Raw genomic sequence first — 22,277 nt, 5'->3', positions numbered from 1 at the left:
CTGGATAACTTATAAAGGAAAGAGGTTTAATTGACTCATAGTTCAGCATGGCTGGGAAAGCCTCAGGAAATTCACAATCATGGTGGAAGGGGAAGCAAACATGTCCTTCCTCACCAGGTGGCAGCAAGGAGAAGTGCTGAGCAAAAGGGGGAAAAGCCCCTTATAAAACTATGAGATCTTGTGAAAACTCACTTAGTATAATGAGAACAATGGCATGGGGGTAACCACCCCCATGATTTAATTACCTCCCACCAGGTCCCTCCTATGACATGTGAGGATTATGGGAACTACAATTCAAGATGACATTTGGGTGGGGATACAGCCAAATCATATCAGATGGAATGCCATTTTATTCTATCATGTTAATAAAGAGTGAAAAAATGAAAATACTTAATGCTAGTGAGTTTTGACAAAATGGGCATTTATACTGCTAGAGATAACAGAATTAGTGTTATCTTTCTGGAAAAGGAATTCAGTAATATGTACAAGAGGCCATTTATACTCTTCAACCTAAAAATCCACTTCTGGGAATCCATCCCAAATACATGCAAACTCAAGCCCAAAGATTTTATTGCTGAAATAAAACAGCTGTGAGCAAGGAAACAACCTAAACGTCCAATGAAAGAACAATTCATATAAAGCAAGATTCTACCATACTGTCCTTCAAAAAAGAGAGCATCAGCTTATGTTTGAGCCCTACAAAGTCTCTATGCTATTCAGCCCTCTCAATTTTTTTACTTTGAACAACGAAGACTGTTTTGGGGAAAACTAACACTGGCCTGAAAGGACTTCACACATTGTAGCTTGGTTGCTTACCTGTAAGAAATCACTTCATAAACTTGGTTCCACCATATCTCCCTGCCCCCGCACAGAAGCAAAGACATTTAGTACCAATTTGGTAATTATACATTGAAGTACAGCTTTCCAGTAGCAATTATTGGATGTTTTCTTTAAAAGATCACACTGGGCCGGGCGCGGTGGCTCACTCGTGTAATCCCAGCACTTTGGGAGGCCAAGGCAGGCAGATCAGGAGTTCAAGACTAGCCTGGGCCAACATGGTGAAACCCCATCTCTACTAAAAATACAAAAAATTAGCTGGGCATGGTGGTGTGCACCTGTAATCCCATCTACTTGGGAGGCTGAGGCAGAAGAACTGCTTGAACCCGGACCTGGGAGGCAGAGGTTGTAGTAAGCCTAGAATGTGCCACTTGTACTCTAGCCTGGGATACAGAGTGAGACTCTGTCTCCAAAAAAATAAAATAATATAAGACCATATTATTAGTTTTTAAAAAGATGATATTAAAAAGCCATGTCATCAGGCAACTAGATAAATTCTCCAATTTCCTACTGGCCTTAGGTTTGTTTCCATCACCAGCAACCAAAGTGTAACTTAACCCCCAAATACAGATTCAGTCATTATCTAATAATCATGTTTATACAATCAGTCAGGAATAAGAAAATGTTAATTCAGATTTGGAATGGGGAAACTGGTTCAGTGTCTTAAACTTCATTCTGCTGGCCTCACAGAATGAGTTAGAAAGTGTTCCCTCTGATTCTGTTTTCAGGAACAGACTGTAGAGAACTGGTATTTTTCCTTCCTTAAATGCTTGGTAGATTTCACCAGTGAAACCATCTGGGCCTGGTGCTGCCTGTTTTAAAAGGCAGTTAATTATTTCTTCAATTTCTGTAACAGATATAGGCTTTCCATATTATCTACATCTCCTTGTCTGAGTTTCAGTAGACTGTATCTTTCAAGGAACCAGTCCATTTCATCCAAGTTATCAAATATGTAGTCATAGAATTGTTCATAACATTCCTTTTTATTCTTTTACTATTGATGGAATCAGTAATGATGAGCTCTCTTTCATTTCTGGCATTAGTAATTTGTGTCTTATCTCCTTTTTTTGTTGGTTAGCTTGGCTACAGGTCTATCAATTTTGTTGATCTTTTCAAATGAAACCTTTTGGTTTCACTGATTTTCTCTATTGTTTTCCTGTTTTCAATTTCATTAATTTCTGTTCTAATTTTTCTTTTCTTCTGCTTATTTAGATAATTTGCTGTTACTTTTCTAGTTTCCAAAGATAGATGCTTATAATATTGATTTTACACCTTCTTTTCTAACATGTGCATTCAATGCTACATATTTCCCTCTAAGTACTGCTGTCAGAACATACTACAAATTTGATGAGATGTATTTTCATTTTCAGTTAGTTCAAAAACATTTTCTAATTCTTTTGAGGCTTCCTATCTGACTCTTGTGCTATTTAGAGGTGTGATGTTAGATCTACAAATATTTTGGGACTCTTCAGTTCTCTGTTACTGATTTCTAGTTTAATTCCGTTGTAGTGTGAGAGAAGGCACACTTTGTAAAATGATCTGTCTTTTTAAATTGGTTAAGGTGTGTTTTATGGCCAAATATGGTAGTATATTTGAATATTTTGAAAAATTATAAATGCTTTTAAAAAGTCAGCAAAGTAAGTATTTTGTGATAATTACAAATATATGTGTACACAATGAAAGAGAAGTAGACACACAGCTTTCCTAGTGTTAGGGGAATGCGTAAATGGGGTTTGGGATAAAATTTCCAGTAATCATGTTATACACATATTCAAAAAGTGCCATATCTAAATTCTGAGATATAGATGACTTAAAGGTGACTCCAGTAGTAACAAAAATTTGATATGCATGAAATCTAAGTGTAAAAAAATATCTCTTTACAATGTGAATTCTTGCTATCTGAACCCAGATATCAAATGACTTGAAAGATATTTGGAGATAAGCCTGAAAAGAAGGTAACTCTTGATAGCTGAACTTGCTATCTAAACTAAAAAGTTGAATAGATTTTGATAGTAAGGGATTCACATCTTCCTATATGACAATATCTGTGACTAAACCAGTAAATATCTGACCCTTATTTCATCTACATATTTAAAAGTGGTATGTGGGGTATGTATGTTTGAGGGAAAGATTTCTCTTTGGAAAAATGGAGTATTACTTGGTATTTCAGATCATTTTATATTTAGACACATAGAGTGGTAGATTTTCATGATGAAATATTATGCAAAACGGCATTCTAGTGGCTTGGGAAGAGAAGTTTACAAAATACTTTATGCAACATAGCGTCTTTTGTGTAAATAACAATGTCTAGTAAAAAGAATATAAAGAAATGTACCTAAATGTAACCAGGTTTGAGTGATCTTTTTTCTATGTCTATAATATCTGTTCTATGGCAAATTTTTCATACCCCAATTTCATTTGTAGTTAGAAAAATGTTCAACAGTGAATTTTAACACAATGTAAATACCACAACAGAGTTATAAAGAAAGTTCAATACTGGTATCAAAGAGTATCAATTCTTTTGGTAAGTTCTAGAAAGTTCTGGAAGAGAACATGCTTCAAATATAGTCTAATATAAAATACAACAATTTATCAGAATTAGAATGTATCCCATTTGCAATTGCCAGAAAGTGAGAACAAACATGTACCACACTAGAGGAATTTAAAATAGGTCCATGTAACCAGAATACAGGCTGCAAGAATAGTGGGAGGAGAAGGAAGAATGAGAACACACACACACACACACACACACAATGGGAGCTGATGCTATATTAAGGAGTTCAGAGTTTTTATAACGAACAAAATCTAAACCAAGCCATCCAGGGCTAAATCATTTGAATGCTACATTTCAATACTAAGTTAATCCCCTCCACGATTCAAGAAACAACTATAAAACTGGATAAAATCATCAAAAACAACTACTTCAGGGCTCAAAAAAGGCAAATAAGATGAAAACTGTTTATTCATAAAAACCAGCTGAACCTAGTTTAGGAACAGTAAGGATCTGTCCTATCTTTGCCTGGAGCTGCTCTCACCACCCCCAACCCCTGCTTAGCTGGTATGAAACTTCCTCCAGGACAGGACTGGCTGTTAAAAAATAGCAGCTTTACTGCTAGAGGTGGCTAACTTGATTTGGAGCAAAGGGTATAAAACCTACACAGAGCAGTGTCAGTAAAAGCAGCAAACTTGGAAGAAACAAGCATGGAAAGTCAGTAGCTATGCTAGTCTCAGACTGCAGTTGTGGTTGGGTTGAGCTGCAGAATGGAGGACTAGTTAGAAATTTAACAAAGATCCTAGAAATGAGATAGGTAGAAAGGAGTGAGATAAGCTCCCCACAAAGCCATGGCTGATGGGCAGGCTATGTGAATATGCAGAGAAAACCCAAAAGGGCCTAGAAGAAAGTAAAAGTTGAGGCAGATTTGAAAAGCACCTAAACGTTTAATGCACTCCCCCATCAAGACACATTCTACTGGAAGAGGGTGGAAGCCTTACTGACTGAGGTGTTTTGAGCGCAACCTCTGATCTATCATTGTTTGGCTACTAAATTACGCAGATACTGGTGCAACCCCTAGGAAATCAGCCTAAAAAATAAAAAATAACAATCCTCTCCACCTCTGAAAAAAAAAAAAACTAAGCATAATAAGGGAGACAGATTCCACAGATTAAGTCTACGCAAATTACTGAGAAACAACCACTACCACTAACCCTTGTGGGGGAAAAAAATCCATGACAGTGTATATACTTTTTAACCAAAAATTATGAGACATGCAAAAAAACCCAGAAAAGCATAGTCCATACTCAGGGGGAAAAAAGCAGTAAATGGAAATTGACTCTGAGTGAGCCCAAATGTTGGATTAAACAGACAAAAACTTTAAGGCAGTGATTACAAAATATACACACACACACACACACACACACACACACACACACACATATATTATAAAAATTTAAAAAAGTATACATACATACATATATAATATACATTATATATTATATATATTTTATATATATATTATTTATATATACTTTTTTTTCTTAAGACAGGGTCTCACTCTGTCACCCAGGCTGGAGTACAGTGAGTGGTGTGATCTCTACTCACTGCAACCTCCACCTTCCAGGCTCAAGTGATCCTTCTGCCTTAGCCTCCCGAGTAGCTGGGACCACAGGCACATGCCAGCACACCTGGCTTTTTTGTTATTTTTTTTAGAGACAGGTTTTGTCATGTTGTCCAGGTTGGTCTTGAACTCCTGGCCTAAAGCAATCCACCTGTCTTGGCCTTCCAAAGTGCTGGGATTACAGGCATGAGTCAATCAATATGCCCAATCTTAAAAATATTCAACAAATTTAAGGAAATCATGCTTAAAGAATCAAAGGAAAATACAGTAACAATGACTCAATAAATAAGGGAATCTCAACAATATAACAGAGCTGTAAAAAAGAAATATACAGAAATCTAAAGCTGGTATTTTCCATACATATCTGTGTTTGATAGAAGTATAACTATATAATTTCTCTAACTGGCCAACACTTAAAATATTAATGTTTAAGAATGTCAGTAACATGTGAGTTAAAGGATGTTTAGTAAGTCATTACACATTATAGGCTTTGTAGTAACCTCTGAATAAAGGTAAAGATGCCTTATGCTTCCCTACAGAAGTAATTAAAGATATTTCGATTTTTAAATGTAATTGCTTAAAACTAGATAATATTTTCAACATGATTTAAAATCAAAGTAACCAAAAGTAATGCTTGTTGTTATCTATAGTTTTGGAACCGCTTAAGAGTATCTTACTTTCATAATTATTTTCTGTGTCTATCAAGAATATTTCTAAAACTATTCAAGTTTAGCATTTTCAAGTAATTAATAAAATACACTTGATACTACAAACCAATAGGGTAAAAGGGTATAGGAACAATTTTAATATTGCAGTTAAGTACCTCAGAGATACTACAGCTTTGGTTCTAGACTACTGCAATAAAGCAAGTTACACAATTGTTTTGGTTTTCCAGTGCATATAAGTTATGTTCCACTACACTGTAGTCTATTAAGCGTGCAATAGCATTGTCTAAAAAACAGTGTTCATACCTTAATTTTAAAATACTTTATGGCTAAAAAATGCTAGTGATCATTTAAGCCTCCAGCAAGTTGTAATCTTTTTACTGGTGGAAGCTTTGCCTTGATACTCATGGCTGCTGATTGATCAGCACGATGGTTGCTGAAAGCTGGGGTGCTATCAGAATTTCTAAAAATAAGACAACACTAAAGTTTGCCACATACATTGACTGTACCTATCATGAATTATTTTTCTGGAGCCTCAGCATGTGATGCTGCTTGACAGCATTTTACTCAAATAATTTCTTTTAAAATTGGTTAGTCCTCTCAAACCCAACCACTGCTTTATCAACTTTTATATAATATTCAAAATCCTTTGTCATTCTAACAGGGTTCACAGCATCTTCACCAGTAGATGCCATCTCAAAAAAACACTTCCTTTGCTCATCCATAAGAAACAACTCCTCATCCATTCAAGTTTTATCATGAAATTGCAACAATTCAGTCCCATCTTCAGGCTCCACTTCTAATTTTAGTTCTATTACTTTTTTCCCCCACCACATCTGCAGTTATTTCATCCATGAGGCTTGGAATAAACTTCTTCCAAACTCATATTCACGTTAATATTCTGACCTGCTCCCATGAATCACAAATGTTCTTAATGGCATCTAGAATGGTGAGTCCTTTCCAGAAGGTTTTAATGGACTTTGCCCAGATCCATCAGAGAAATTGCTATGACAGCTACAGCCTTTATAAAATGTATTTCTTAAATAACATAACTTGAGCTAGGCTCAGTGACTCACGCCTGTAATCCCAGCACTTTGGGAGGCTAAGACGGGAGGATTGCTTCAGCCCAGAAATTTGAGACCTGCTTGGGCAATACTCTACAAAAAATGAAAAAAAGCTGGGCATGGTGGTGCACGCTTGTGGTGCCAGCTACTGGGGAGGCTGAGGTAGGAGGGTCACTTGAGCCCAGGAGTTCAAGGCTCCTGTGAGCTGTGATCATGCCACTCCACTACAGCCTGGGCAACACAGTGAGACCCCTGTCTCCAAAAATAAAAAAATAAAATAATATGACCTGAAAGTCTGAATTACTCCTTGTTCCATGTGCTGCAGAATGGATGTTGTATTAGCAGGCATGAAAACAACATTCATCTCTTTGTACATATTGTCAGAGTTCTTGGATGACCTGGTACATTATCAAAGGGCAGTAATATTTTGAAAGGAATATTTTGCCGGGCGTGGTGGCTCACGCCTGTAATCCCAGCACTTTGGGAGGCCAAGGCAGGCAGATCACGAGGTCAGGAGATCAAGACCATCCTGGCTAACACGGTGAAACGCTGTCTCTACTAAAAATGCAAAAAATTAGCCAGGCGTGGTGGTGCGCACCTGTAGTCCCAGCTACTCGGAGGCTGTGGCAGGAGAATGGCGTGAACCCAAGAGGCGGAGCTTGCAGTGAGCCGAGATCGCGCCACTGCACTCCAGCCTGGGCGACAGAGCGAGACTCCGTCTCAAAAAAAAAAAAAAAAAGAAAGGAATATTTTTTTCTGAGCAGCAGGTCTCAACAGTAGGCTTTAAATATTCAGTAAACTGTCCTTTAAACAGATGTGCTGTCATCTAGACTTTGTTCCATTTAGAGCACAGGCAGGGTAGCTTCAGCGTAATTCTTAAGAGCCTTAGGATTTTTAAACAGTAAATGAACACTGGCTTCAATGTAAAGTCACCCGCTGCATTAGCCCCTAACAAGAGAGGCTGCCTGTCCTTTGAAGCTCTGAAGTCAGGTATTGACTTCTGATCTCTAGCCAAGAAAGTCCTAAAAGGTATCTTCTTCTTCCAATAGAAGGCTTTTAAATCTACATTAAAAATCAGTTGTTTACTATAGCCACCTCCATGAATGGTCTTTGGTAGATCTTCTGGATAACTTGCTGCAGCTTCTAAATCACCACTTGCTGCTTTACCTTGCACTTTATGTCATGGAGATGGCTTCTTAGACCTCATGAACCAACCTCTGCTAACTTCAAACTTTCTTCTGAAGCTTCCTCACCTCTCTTAGCCTTCAAAGAATTGAAGAGAATTAGACCCTTGCTCTGGATTAGGTATTGGCTTAAGGAAATGCTGTGGTTGGTTTCATCTTGTATCCAGACCACTCAAACTTTCTCCACATCAGCAATAAAGTTGTTTTACTTTCTTCTCATTTCCATGTTCACTGAATAGCACTTTTAATTTTAAAAATAACTTTTCCTTCACTATGGGAGGCCGAGGCAGGCAGATCACGAGGTCAAGAGATCCAGACCATCCTGGCCAACATGGTGAAACCCCGTTTCTACCAAAAATACAAAAATTGGCTGGGCGTGGTGGCGAGCATCTGTAGTCCCAGCTACTCGGGAGGCTGAAGCAGGAGAATGGCATGAACCTGGAAGGCAGAGCTTGCGGTGAGCCAAGATCGCGCCACTGCACTCCAGCCTGGGCGACAGAGCAAGACTCTGTCTCAAATAAAATAAAATAAAATAAAATAAAATAAAATAAAATAAAACAAATAAATAAATAAAGGAAAATGACTTTTCTTTTGAATTCACAATTTGGTTAACTCTTTGGCAGAAAAGGCCTAGCTTTCAGCCTATATCAACTTTTGACATGCCTACCTAAGTTTAATCACTTCTAGCTTTTGATTTAGAGTCAGAGACATGTGCCTCTTTTTACTTGAATACTTGAAAGTCATTGTAGGTTTATTAACTGGCCAAATTTCCCTAGTGTCTTATGGAATAGAGAGGCCTGGGGGTGAGGGGGAAGAGGGAGGGAAGGGCGGGAGCAGGAGAAGAAGGAGTGGGGAGAGAGAAGAGGGGAGAGAGACTGGGAAACAGTAGATCCATGGAGCAGTTAGAACACACATGACATTTATTGAATAAGTTCACTGTTTTATATGGATGATAAGTTCACTGTCCTACATGGTGCCCCTAAACAATCTCAACAGTAACATCAAAGATCACTGATCACAAATCACCAAAACAGACATCATAATAATGAAAAAGTTTGAAATATTGTGAGAATTACCAAAACGTGACAGTGTACTAGTGCATTTTCATGCTGCTGACAAAGACATGCCCGAGCCTGGGTAATTTATAAAGAAAAAGAGGTTTAATGGACTCACAGCTCCTTGTTGCTGGGGAGGCCTCACAATCATGGTGGAAGGAGAAAGGCATATCTTACATGGTAGCAGGCAAGAGAGAATGAGAGCCAAGCAAAAGGGGAAACCCCTTATAAAACCATCAGATCTCATGAGCCTTATTCACTACCATGGGAACAGTATGGGGGAAACCACCCCCATGATTCAATTATTTCCCACCAGGTCCCTCCCACAACACACGAGATTATTGGAGCTACAACTCAAGATGAGATTTGGGTGGGGACACAGTTAAATCATATCACAGAGCCACAGTGAGTATATGCTATTGGGAAAATGGTGCAAAAGGACTTGCTTGACTCAGGGTTGCCACAAACCTTCAATTTGTAAAAAATGTAGTATCTGCGAAGTACAATAAAGCAAAGCACAATAAATGAGGTATGCCTGTACTAATAATTAACTGGATTATAATCGTCATATACTTACAAAATTTGTGCCTATATGCATACAATCTTACTAGCAGGCAGATTTGCTTATCAACAATAAAACAATGGCAATTGGTTTTATTAATAACCTTCCATTATTTTTCCTTATTCGTAAATTCTTAGTGGACAGCCACTTTAAATTGTTTAATTGGATTTTTCTGTTTTGATTCTTTGTTTTGATAATTACATAAGAATTACATATTGTTATATAATTATATATTACACTGTACATTATAACTATATAATACTATTATATAACAATTATGTTATATATACACATATAGCCATAACATATATGTAATATATATAATTAACATAATATGTAATTATATAATCATATTTATGGAACTATTCTTTTTCATTTTCTAGTTAGAACAACACATGCTACAGAACCACTAGTTTTCCAGATAGCTCTTACAATTTTATGCTAGTTTTTAATTTAATAATATTACCTATCTGCATTTCTCAGCCTATCATGTAACTACTGGAGGAGCAAGTAAACTGCTCATTGTTTAGTATGAACCACTGCATTATTTTACATTAATACAGTTATCCAGGATAATCAAAGTAGAAAAAGTATACTTACTCAGTTATAAATTCAGGGTTTGTAAAGCTGAGGTTGGTTAAATGACCTTCAAGTTTAGAAGACTCATGCATATTTAAGGCTGGAGTGGTCTTAGTGGCAAGTACAGCTCTTTTTTCATCTTTCTCAAGTGCTTTTCTCTTCCCACCATTTTGGAAATATTCTCTGCATACACTACAAGTAAAAATAAGGCTGTATTTTAACATACTGTGTATGACTATAAAATAAGACAGAAAAAATTGGCTTTTATTAATCAAGATGGGAAACTTTCAAATTTAAGATTTCTGCTTTGAAAATGTCAAACTGAGATAAGTTTGAGCACCTTGTAGCACTTTCAAAATTTTAAAAATTACTATACAATAAAGAATGATCACAAATTATGTTTAGTAAATAAAAAACATGTTTTTTCAGGATTACAGATGTGCCTGTACATGTTTCACTGAACTTCTCTCTTGACTAAAACTTCCTCCAGCAAAGCTTACATAAGTCTACCATGCAGTGACAACATCCAGAAGGAATAGTAGTCACAGTTAATTTCGAGCTGGCTTTGCTAGTAGTAGACAGATAACCCAACAGCTGTTCTTGAGGTCCCTCTTGGTTTATGATAACAAAGTCAGGATGAGTGTGTGTGTGTGTGTGTGTGTGTATGTATGTGTATATATCTGTATATATATTTGTGTGTATATATAGAGAGCTCATTTTTCTTCTTCTTTGTACTTAATTTACTACATATAGCTCACACTTTACACAAAGCTACTTTATCATTCTCCACAGACATTGTTTGGTGAAGTTCCAAAAATACATGGCAAGAGAAGAATTGAAGAGCAAAGAATTCACGCAAAACTGGTTTCAGCAAGTGCAACTATGGTCCAAGGGAACTATGCCCATTTCTCCTTCACGCTTACAGGAACCCATTAGTTCAACTTCAGTTTTTCTTAGTTCCTATTATGTAAGACTTCTTTAACTTATACTATGTAGATTTAGTTTTAACTCTATATGCAGAAGGTGAAACTTATTCAGCATGAATTAAACATTTATTAAGTATGTATCATGTGTAGAGGTGCATGATGGCCAAATTGCAGAAGGCATAATTCTTAACCTCAAGAAGCTACCTCAGTAAAGGACACAAATAATTATTATATATAACAATAAAAAACATGACTGATAGAGATAAACAGATAAACAAAGATAGTTATTTCTATAAATGAAGTACCTAGCCCAATCTAAAATCAGCAATATAAATTGATTTTAGAAAGGTAAGTAGGAATAAGCCAGGAAAGTAAAGTTGAGTGGAAACTTTCTAGGCAGAAAGGACAGCATAAGCAAAGACATGAAAGAGAAAAGCAGAATGAATCTTCAGATGTGTACCTTAGTTCAAGGTACATGAAGTTTAAAGTACTAGGCAGAAGATGAGTGGACCTATTCTCAAAAGAAAAAGCCCTGAGCCTAGTGGACATATAGAGAGGAAGGAGAGTCAAGGTGTGCAAGCTTCAAATCATGCAAGATCCATAGGTCAGTTTTAAAATGCGGTCTTTACAAATCTAATCTAATGACAGAGAGCAGTTTAGAGGCTGCCTGGGGTAGGGTGTGGGGATGAGTGCAAAGGGGTACAAGGGAGCTTTCTGGAGAAAAATGTTCTATATCTTAATAGTGGTGGTGGTTACGTAAGTGTAGACAATTGTAAATACCCACTAACTGTACACTAGATGGATGCATTTTATTGTATATAAATTATACCTCAGTAAAGTTGATAAAAATGTAGACTTTATCAACTTGAAATTATACTAAAAAGCTTATGTTTCTATCAGGTAGAACCATATAAAACTGGTGATATTCAAAAGTTCTTGAGCTACAAAAATTGCAATTTTATGTGGTCTAACTTAACAGCTACTAAGAAATTTGGCAATAAAATACTTAAAGGGCTAAAATTCTAGGTTCTCATAGAATAATGACAACCATCTAAATTCCAATTATCTCCATATACCCTCAAAAAAAAAAATACAGATCAATAAAGAGAGCAAATGAAAGCACTTACCGTTCATACCTATGGCATAACAAGGAAATAAAAAATAACACTGCATTTTACCTGTTATTGAAAAAATAAAAATCTGAGACTGAATTGGCATTGGAGGCCAAAGTACAGAGTTAGATGAGGACTGCATAAAACAGAGAAATGTATGAAAAGGTGGCCAAACAGAATCTTCCAACAATCACCACCCAGACCTGCAAGAATATCAAACTGAGTAACTATTCACACAAAAAAGCACCTTCATAAGAACTAAATCAGTTAAGAGATCACAGTACCTGGTTTTAGCCTAACAAGAAAAGATGCATTGAAGAGGATAGGAAGAACAGTCTTGAACCGTCTATACCATCCCTCTCCCAAGCCCAGGCAGCACACCCCAGAGAGATAAACTTTGTGCTTTGGGGAGGGAGAATGAAATTGTGGGACTTTGCACTGGAACTCCACATTGCCCTATCACAGTGGAACACAGCACTGGACAGAAATCTATTGGTGCCCACAGGGGGCATTTAGACCATCCTTGAACAGACAGACAGATATCTCCTGCCCCAGTGGGAGAAATCTGAGTCCTAGTCGGCTTCACTACTGGCTGAATAAAGTGGCCTTGGGCTCCCAATAAATGTCAGTGGCAGCCACACCACAGCAACTGTAATCTTTGGGTAAGCCCCAGTGCTGTGCTGGTCTCAGCAGAGGCTGTGGGCCCAGGGTACTACAACCAAGTGTGACACCAGCTGTGGTGGCCATGGGAATGCCTGCATCACCCCTCCCCCAATTCTAGGCAGTGCAGTGTAGAGACTTCTTCCACTTGGGGGAAGGAGAGGAAGGGTATAGGAGACTTTGCCTTGCAACCCAGACACCAGCCCAGCCACAGTAAAACAAAGCATCAGTCAGAATCCTAAGGCCCCGATTCCAGGCTCTTGTGCCATATGGCACTTCTAGACTCACCCTGGGACAGAAGGGAATCCTCTGCCCTGGGGGGATGGACCCAAGTCCCCGCAGGATTAATCACCTGCTGACTAAAGTGGCCTTGGGCCTTCAGTAAACATCAACGGCAGTTCAAAAATGACCCAGCATGAGGCCAGCTGTGGTGGCCACATGATTTTCTGTGTCACCTCTTCCCCAACTCCGGCCAGCCCAGCATAAAGAGACACTCATTCCACTTGGAGGAAGAAGAGGGATTTTGCCTGGGAACCCAGCAACTTCTCCCTTATCTTTAAGTCCATTAGGACTGGGAATTCAGGAATGTGCAGAAGGTGCAGCATACCTGGGCTTAGAGTGCCCTCTAGGGCTGAAATGGTTACAGTGACCACAGGCTTAGATACTACTTTAGCTCTGAAAGCTTAGAAGGCCCTCTGAAAAATGATGGATACTAACAAGTCCAGACTACAAAGACTGGAAGAAGTATCTAACTCTTCTATGCCCAGACACTGAAAAACATCCACAAGCATCAAGAACAGTCAAGAGAAGATGACCTCACCAAAGAGACTAAATGAGGCACCAGTGACCAATCCTGGAGTAGTACAGATATATGACTTCTCAGGGAATTCCAAACAGCTTTTTGAGGAATCTCAACAAACTTCAAAAAAACAGAGAAGGAATTCATACATCTTTCAGGGAAATTTAACAAAGAGATTAATATAATTTAAAGAATCCTACAGAAATCCTGAAGCTGAAATATTCAATTAATGAACAAAAATATGTATTACTATGTAAACAGAATGGATCAACCAGAAGAAAGAATTAGCTCAAAGATAGGCTATTTCAAAATACAGACTCAGGGGAGAAAAAGAAAACAGGAGTGAAAAAGAATGAAGTAAGCTTAAAAGTCTGGAAAATAGCCTCAAAAGGGCAAATCTAAGAGTTATTGGCCTTAAAGGGGAAATACAGAAAGAGATTGGGGTAGAAAGTTTATTGAAAGAAATAATAAGTTTTCCAAACCTAGAGAATGATACAAATATGCAGTTATAACATCAAAGAACACCAAGCAGATTCAACCCAAATAAGACTACCTTCAAGGCATAAAATCAAACTCTTACAGGTTAAGGACAAAGAAAGGATCCTAAAAGCAGTAAGAGAAAAGAAACAGGTAACAAATGAAGGAGCTCCAATACATCTGGCAGCACACTTCTCAGTAGAAATCTTACAGGCCAAGAGGGAATGAGATGACATATTCAATGAATATGAAGGAAAAAAAAAAAGGAAACAACTTTCAACTGAGAATACTATACCCAGCAAAGCTATTCTTCAAACACAAACGAGAAATATGTAGACAAACAAAACATGAAGGACTTCATACCAGACCTACCTTACCAGAAATGCTAAGGAGAATTTTTCAACTTGAAAGAAAAAGATGCTAACACACAATAAGAAATCATCTGAAAGTATAATACAAAACTCACTGGTAAAGGTACATACATAGTTAAATTCAGAATACTCAATACTGTAATTGTAGTGCATAAACCATTCATATATTCAGAGGAAAAAACCCAATAGGATAAATGTATTATATCTGTACATATATATATACACATATAAATAGATATCTAAAAAGAGATTTATAATAAGGAATTGGCTCCTGTGATTATGCTGACTGAAATGTCCCACAATCTGCTATGCCTAAGCTGTAAAACCAGGAAAGCTCATGGTATAGTTCCAATCCAAGTACAAAGGCTTGAGAACTATTTTATAAGTTCTGGTCCAAGTCCAAAAAGGCTTGAGAACCATTTTATAAGTTGTAGTCCAAGTTCAAAGGCCTAAGAACCGAAGTGCCAGCCAGAGGGAAGGCCTCAAAAAAGGCCTCACAATAGAGAGAGCAATCTGCTTTACTCAGTCTACAGATTCAAATGTCAATCTCATTTGGAAACATACTCGCAGACACACCCAGAAATAATGTTCAGCCAAATATCTGTGTACCTTATGAATCAGTAAAGTTGTGAATAATATTCCATAGTACCTAAAATCAATATAGGCAACACAATATTGACAGAGAAAAACAAACTGAAGGACTAACACTACCAACTTCAAGACTTACTATAAAGCTACAGTAATCACGACAATGTGGCAATGGTGAAAGAAAAGACAAATACATCAATGGAACAGAATTAGAGAGTGTAAACATAGACCCACAAAACTATAGTCAACTGATCTTTGAAAAAGGAGCAAAGGCAATACAATGGAGAAAAAATTTTTTCAACAAGTCATGCTAGAACTAGACATCCACATGCAAAAAAGAAGAAAAGTAAATCTAGATATAGACCTTATACATTTCACAAAAATTATCTTGAAATGCATCATAAATGCAAAATGCAAAACTATAAACTTTCTAAAAGGTAACACAGGAGAAAACCTAGATGGCATTGGGTATGGTGATGACTTTTTAGACATGACACCAAAGGCATGATCCATAAAAGAAAAAATTGATAAGCTGAATGTCACTAAATTAAAACTTTTTGCTTTGTGAAAGACATTGTCAAGAGAATGAAAAGAGAAGCCACGGACACTGAGAAAATATTTGCAAATCATATATATCGGGGGTCCCCAACCCTGAATACTGGTCTGTGGCCTGTTAGATTGGGATGCACAGCAGGAGGTGAATGGCAGGTGAGTTAGTTAAGCTTCATCTGTATTTACAGCTGCTCCCCATCACTCACATTACTGCCTAAGCTCTGTATCCTGTCAGATCAGTGACAGCATTAGATTCTCATAGAAGCACGAACCCTTATTGTGAAATGTGCATGTGAGAGATCTAGGTTGCACACTCCTTAGGAGAATCTAAGGCCTGATGATCTGTCACGGTATCCCATAAAACCCCCAGATGGGAACGTCTAATTGCAGGAAAACAAGCTCAGGGCTCTCACTGATTCTACATTATGATGAATTGTACAATTATTTCATTATATATTACAATGTAATAATAATAGAAATAAAGTGCACGATAAATGTAATGCGCTTGAATCACCCCAAAACCACCTGCCCCAACTCCAGTCGATGGAAAAACTGTCTTCCACAAAACCAGTCCCGAGTGCCAAAAAGGTTGAGGACTGCTGACATATACAATAAAGAACTGTCATCCAAAATATAGAAAGAACTCTTAAAACTCTAAATAAATTCAAACACCAGGCAAAAGACCTGAACAGACATCTCATCAAAGAAGATACACAGATTGGAAGCAACAAGAACGCTTATCAAGTGCTGATGAGAATGCAAAATGTTACACTTTTTACAGCAGCTTTATTCATAATTGTCAAAACTTGGAAGCAACCAAGATGTCCTTCCATAGGTGGATGGATAAACTGTGATACATCTAGACAACAGAGTATTATTCAGCACTACAAAGAAATGAGCTATCAAGCCATAAAAAGATACAGAAGAACCTTACATGCTAATTACTAAGTAAAAGAAGCCAATCAGAAAAAGCAACAAACTTTATGATTCCAACTATATGACATTCTGGAAAAGGCAATCTATGAGGTCAGTAAAAAAGTTGGTGGTTGCAGGCCGGGAGTGGTGGCTCACGCCTGTAATCCCAGCACTTTGGGAGGCCGAGGCGGGTGGATCATCTGAGGTTAGGAGTTTGAGACCAGCCTGACCAACATGGAGAAACCTGTGTCTACTAAAAATACAAAATTAGTCAGACATGGTGGCACATGCTTGTAATCCCAGCTACTTGGGAGGCTGAGGCAGGAAAACTGTTCGAACCAGGAGGTGGAGGTTGCAGCAGGCAGAAGTTGCGGTGAGCTGAGATCATGCCATTGCACTCCAGCCTGGGCAACAAGAGTAAAACTCCATCTCAAAAAAAAGAAAAAAAAAAAGTTGGTGGTTGCGGAGGGGTGAAAAGGACAGCACAAAGGATTTTTAGAGCAGTTAAACTATTCTGTATGCTACTATAATGGAAGATACATGTCATTACACGTTCTTCAAAAACCACAGAATGTACAACATCAAGAATGAACCCTATGGTAAACTATGGACTTTGGGTGATAATGATCTATCAATGTAAGTTTAAAAACTGTAACAAATGTACCACTCTAGTGCTGGATGTTGACAGGGAGGCTATGCATGTTTGGGATGGAGTGGGTTGTATATGGTAACTTTCTGTACTTTCTGGTCAATTTTATTGTGGGTTTCTGGTCAATCATGTTGTAAACCCACTGCTCTAAAAAATAAAGTCTACTTAAAAGAGAAAAACAAACCAACCTTGGGATAAATATATCATGTATCTCCTGATGTATTACACTGAGAGGGACACAACATCATCTATGCAAAACACTTGCTAATGATACACTTAACTTATATCTAATCACAAATAAACTATACATATCCAAATTGAGAGGCAACCTATAAAATGCTGACTTTTAAAAAATGGCCGTATCAGCCGGGCACGGTGGCTCACACCTGTAATCCCAGCACTTTGGGAGGCCGAGGCAGGCAGATCACCTGAGGTCAGGAGTTCAAGACCTATCTGACCAACATAGTAAAACCCCACCTCTTCTAAAATATAAAAATTAGCTGGGTGTGGTAGCGGGTGCCTGTAATCCCAGCTACTCGGGAGGCTGAGTCAGGAGAATTGCTTGAACCCAGGAGGCAAAGGCTGCAGTGAGCCAAGATTGCATCATTGCACTCCAGACTGGGCAACAACAGTGAATCTGTCTCAAAAAAAAAAGTCATAAAAAGACAAAAAACAAAAGAAAAAAATGAAGAATTTTTCTAGATTAAAGACCAAAAAGGTTTAACAACTAAGTGCAATGAGTTATCCCTGATGGGATCCTGGATTGAAATAAAAAAAATCCAGGTATAAAGGACACTATTGTGAAAACTGGGGAAATCTGATTACAGATTACATTATTAGTTAGCATTATATTAATATTAAATTTCTGTAGTGTGATAGTTGTATTATGATTACAAAGAAGAATGTTCTTACATGATACACATCGAAGTATTCGGGAATAAAAGTCTGGTAATTTCTGTAACTGACTCTCAAAAGGTTCAGCAGAGAGCAAGAGAGAAAAAGGACCCAGAGGAGAAAGGGGAACAAGATACAAAAGTAAGACTAAGTAGAGTAACATTTTTTCAGAAGCTGAAGGAAAGAAAGTGTGAGTCAAGGATTTTATATCCATCCAAACTACATATTTTGTAACAAAATTATACAAAACCAGTTTGTAAGATGGGTGAACTCAGAGAACACCATAATTCCAAGTTGTTTTTAAAGAATCTACTGGAAGATGAACTTCATCTATGAGATGATTAGGAAATGTTGGTGAAGAAGTAGGGAATAAAAAGCATTAAATCACTAAAAAAAGGGGGGGAGTATTTTAAAATGCTAAAGGCATATAATTTACTTCAATTCCGAGTAAAGATATAACTATTATAAATAGTTATGTACCACTTATCATAGCAGCCATCTTTACAAAGAAGAAATTCCATGAGATATATGGAGAAACAGACAAACACCACAACAGGGAACATTACACTTTCAATCAAGAGAATGAAAAGGTTACGGACACCCTAAAAAACATAATAAAGTTTACCTTATTGCTAGAAGATAACTCTGCATTCAGAGAGAACAGCTTCTTTTTAACTACACATGGAATAGTCACAAAAATGACCATATATGTGTATTAAGTCATGAAGAAAACCACAGTAAAAACCATAATGAAAAAATACAGACAAAATTATACAATTGCAATGCAATAAAACTAGAATTAACCAAAAAAAAGGAAATCCATTCTATCTGCTATTTTTTTAAAAAGTAAATAACTTGGGTCAGAGGGCAAATACTAATAAAATCAAAAAAATCTAAAAAAAATTAATGAAAGCACAAGTCAGAAGCTAACGAATGCAACTAAAATAGCAATCTGATGAAAACTGAGACGCTTTAATATCAAAACAAAAAATAAAATTAAATGAAATAAACATTGAACTCAAAGGATTAGAAAAATAAAGCAAAGGAAAGGAACAAAAGAGTGCCAACAAATACACAAAAACTTGCACAACTTGAGCAATTTTTTTTCTAGAAAAATACACCAAATATATAGAATAGGAAAATTTCTTAAACTTGACTGTGTAGAAATAAAAAGTTTAAACAAAAATCCAAAGATGAAATAGTTATCAGAGTTAATCTTACCAAAAAGCACCAGTATAAGCCTTCAAAAACCAGATAACCCCTGTATTAATCATGTCTTTTACTTTATCTTTCATGTTTTGATATTTTGGGAGGGGAGTTGGAGGGTGTGCTTATACACAGAGAGAGAGACTGCCCTCTCAGGACCAGCTAATTCCTTAAGGCGGTAAACTTACTTCAGAAAACATGTCTCATATGCAAGCCAACCACTACCTAACTTTTATACACAAGCCAATAATTCCCCACTATTAAATCAACTCAAGACCACATACCAGACAACAACGGACAGCCCCTAGTCCCCAAAGCCTACTGAAATTACTCAATCTAGCCAATCCTAAACCGTTTACTCTGCCCTGCCTTGTCTTTTCCATAAAAGGTCAATAATGGCTCTGGTCTAGGCTTTCCTTTAGCTCCTGCTTCTGACTCCTGACAAAATCTGGTGCTTCCTTCGTAGCCCTGCATAGTGTGGTATGTCCCCTTCTCTCAGGAAATATAAGTAATAAATAATCATTTCAATGGCACTGATCACTCCATGTTTTCCCTCAGTCACCTCTATAAATCAAAATTCCACTGATGCATGTGAGACAACCCCAAAAGTACTTAAACTGTTCCAAACCATAGAAACAAAAACATTTTTCCAAATTCATTTTCAGGGAGCAAAATTACAATGATACTTATCTGATCTGATAAAGATTACAAAAATAAAGACCAATATCACTTATAAATATCAATAAAAACATGAAATTAAATTTTAGCAAACAGAATTAAACATGACTAAGTGATACGTATTTCAGGAATGCAAGGATGGTTTAACATAAGAAAATCCACTAATATAATTCACTATATTCATAAATCTAAGAAGAAAACACATTTATTCTTCTCCATAGATGTTGAAAGGTCATTCAACAAAATCCAACACCCATTCCTAATATAAACACTCAATAAAATACAAGTTGGTAAAGTTGGTAAACACTTCCTTAATATTAGAAATACATGTGTGTGAGTGTGTGTGTGCGTGCGTGTGTGTGTGTGTGTGTATATATATATATATATATATATATATATATAAAAGCCAAAAAGCCAGCAACTTAATGAGGATACACCACGTACATTACTGCAAAATGAATAAAGCACAGCTATGTAATAGACAAGAGAAAAAGATTTAGTCAAATGAATAAGAGAGGAAGAAATAAAACTTGGTGTATTTATAGATGACATAACAGATATACCTTGACAACCCAAGAGAATCAATCATAAACTCATATAAACAGTAAGAAAATTCAATAAAATGGTAGGATGTAAAACACTAAAAAATGAAAATCATCTGTATATATATACACACACACACAACAATAGCCTGTTAGAATATAATCATGTGTTGCTTAACAATGGGGATATGTTCCAAGAAATGCATCATTAAGGTGACTTCATTATCGTGAAATCACCAGAGTATACTTAAACATAGATGGTATAGCTTACTACATGTCTACAGCATGTTACCGTACTGAATACTGTAGGCCACTGTAACACAATGGTTAAGTATTTGTGTATCTAAACATAGAAAAGGTAGAGTAAAATTATGATATTATAATCTTATGGAACTACCATTGTATATAGTACATATATATTTCCACTGTTGATAGAGATGTCATTATGCAGTGCATAGCTGTATAACAGAAGGGAAGGGGACATTTACAACAGCAATAAAAATGATAAAATACCTAGGAGTAAGCACAACAAGAAATGTGCATAACCACTATACAGAAAACCTCAAAACACTACTTTGCAAAAGTAGTCTGCTACTTTTGACTAAAGTAGACTAGAACAAAAGGAAAGCCATATCTTTTTTTTTTTTTTTTTTAGACGGACTCTTGCTCTGTTGCCAAGCTGGAGTGCAGTGGTGTGATCTCGGCTCACTGCAACCTCCTCCACCTCCTGGGTTCAAGTGATTCTCCTGCCTCAGCCTCCCAAGTAGCTAGGACTACAGGCACACACCACCATGCCCAGCTAATTTTTGTATTTTTAGTAGAGACGGGGATTCACAATGTTGGCCAGGATGGTCTTAATCCCTTGACCTCGTAATCTGCCCACCTCGGCCTCCCAAAGGGCTGGGATTATAGGCATGAGCCACCACACCTGGCTGACATATCTTTTTAATGGATAGGATGATTCAACATTAATGAGATACCTGTTGTTCCCAATTTATGAAAAATTAATGTAATCTCAATAAAAGCAATTTTTTAAAATGTAGTTGGACCAGTTGATCCTAAAGTACATGTGGAAAAAAGCAAAAGCAAGAAAAACCAAGAAATCCCTGAAAAAGAATAGTGTGAGAGGAGGGTATGGGAAGAAGATGCTACAAAACAGCATTATAAGTCTTTATGATTAAAATGGTGGTATTAGGCACGGATCAATGATATATACAAGGGAATATGACAGAAAAGCTAAAACAGAACCAACTATGTGGGGAAACTTAGTACATCATGTAAGTGTCATGTCAAATTACTGAAGAAAAGGTAAAGTTTTTAATAAATGTTGGGGAAATGGATAACTTTGGTAGAAAAAAATTAGATTAACACTTCACAAGAAATACCAAATTTGACTTTTAAACAGATCAGAGATCTAATGTAATAAAAGAGAAATCCCTTAAGTACTAGAAGAAAACATGAGTGAATAACAAATTATTATATGAATTCCTATAGTCTGGTAATTAGGAAAGCTTTTCTAAGACAATCAAAATCTGGAAGCAATAAAACAAAAGACTGATACATCTAACTATATAAAAGCAAAAACTTTCTGTATGGCAAAAGAGAGTCAAAGACAAAGGGCACACGTATCTATAAATGATATAAAGAGCTCTAAAAAATCAAGAAAAATTAGAAATCAAAAGTCAACACAGAAAACTATCAAAAACATGATCACATAATTCACAGAAAAAAGGCAAACGATTCTAAAATATACAAAAAGGTACTTGACCTCATTCATAAGAGAAATGTAACATAAACTCAAGCTAGAGATACCAATTCCAATCTATCAGACAAAAATTCAATAGCTG

At 36.8% G+C, this 22,277-nt stretch overlaps 1 protein-coding gene across 1 annotated transcript in view; it reads right to left on the bottom strand.

Annotated features, from left to right (window-relative positions):
• The window catches only part of BMT2 (base methyltransferase of 25S rRNA 2 homolog), a 112,680-nt gene that overhangs the window by 66,133 nt on the left and 24,270 nt on the right, over window positions 1-22,277 (bottom strand). Inside the window, exon 3 of the mRNA XM_010374626.2 lies at window positions 10,083-10,253. Coding sequence (XP_010372928.1) covers window positions 10,083-10,253 — 171 coding nt within the window. The remainder of the gene's footprint in view (window positions 1-10,082; window positions 10,254-22,277) is intronic.

This window comes from Rhinopithecus roxellana, chromosome 6, assembly GCF_007565055.1.
Source record: "Rhinopithecus roxellana isolate Shanxi Qingling chromosome 6, ASM756505v1, whole genome shotgun sequence".
Classification (NCBI taxonomy): Eukaryota; Metazoa; Chordata; class Mammalia; order Primates; family Cercopithecidae; genus Rhinopithecus; species Rhinopithecus roxellana.
This window is presented reverse-complemented; position numbering and strand designations above follow the sequence as displayed.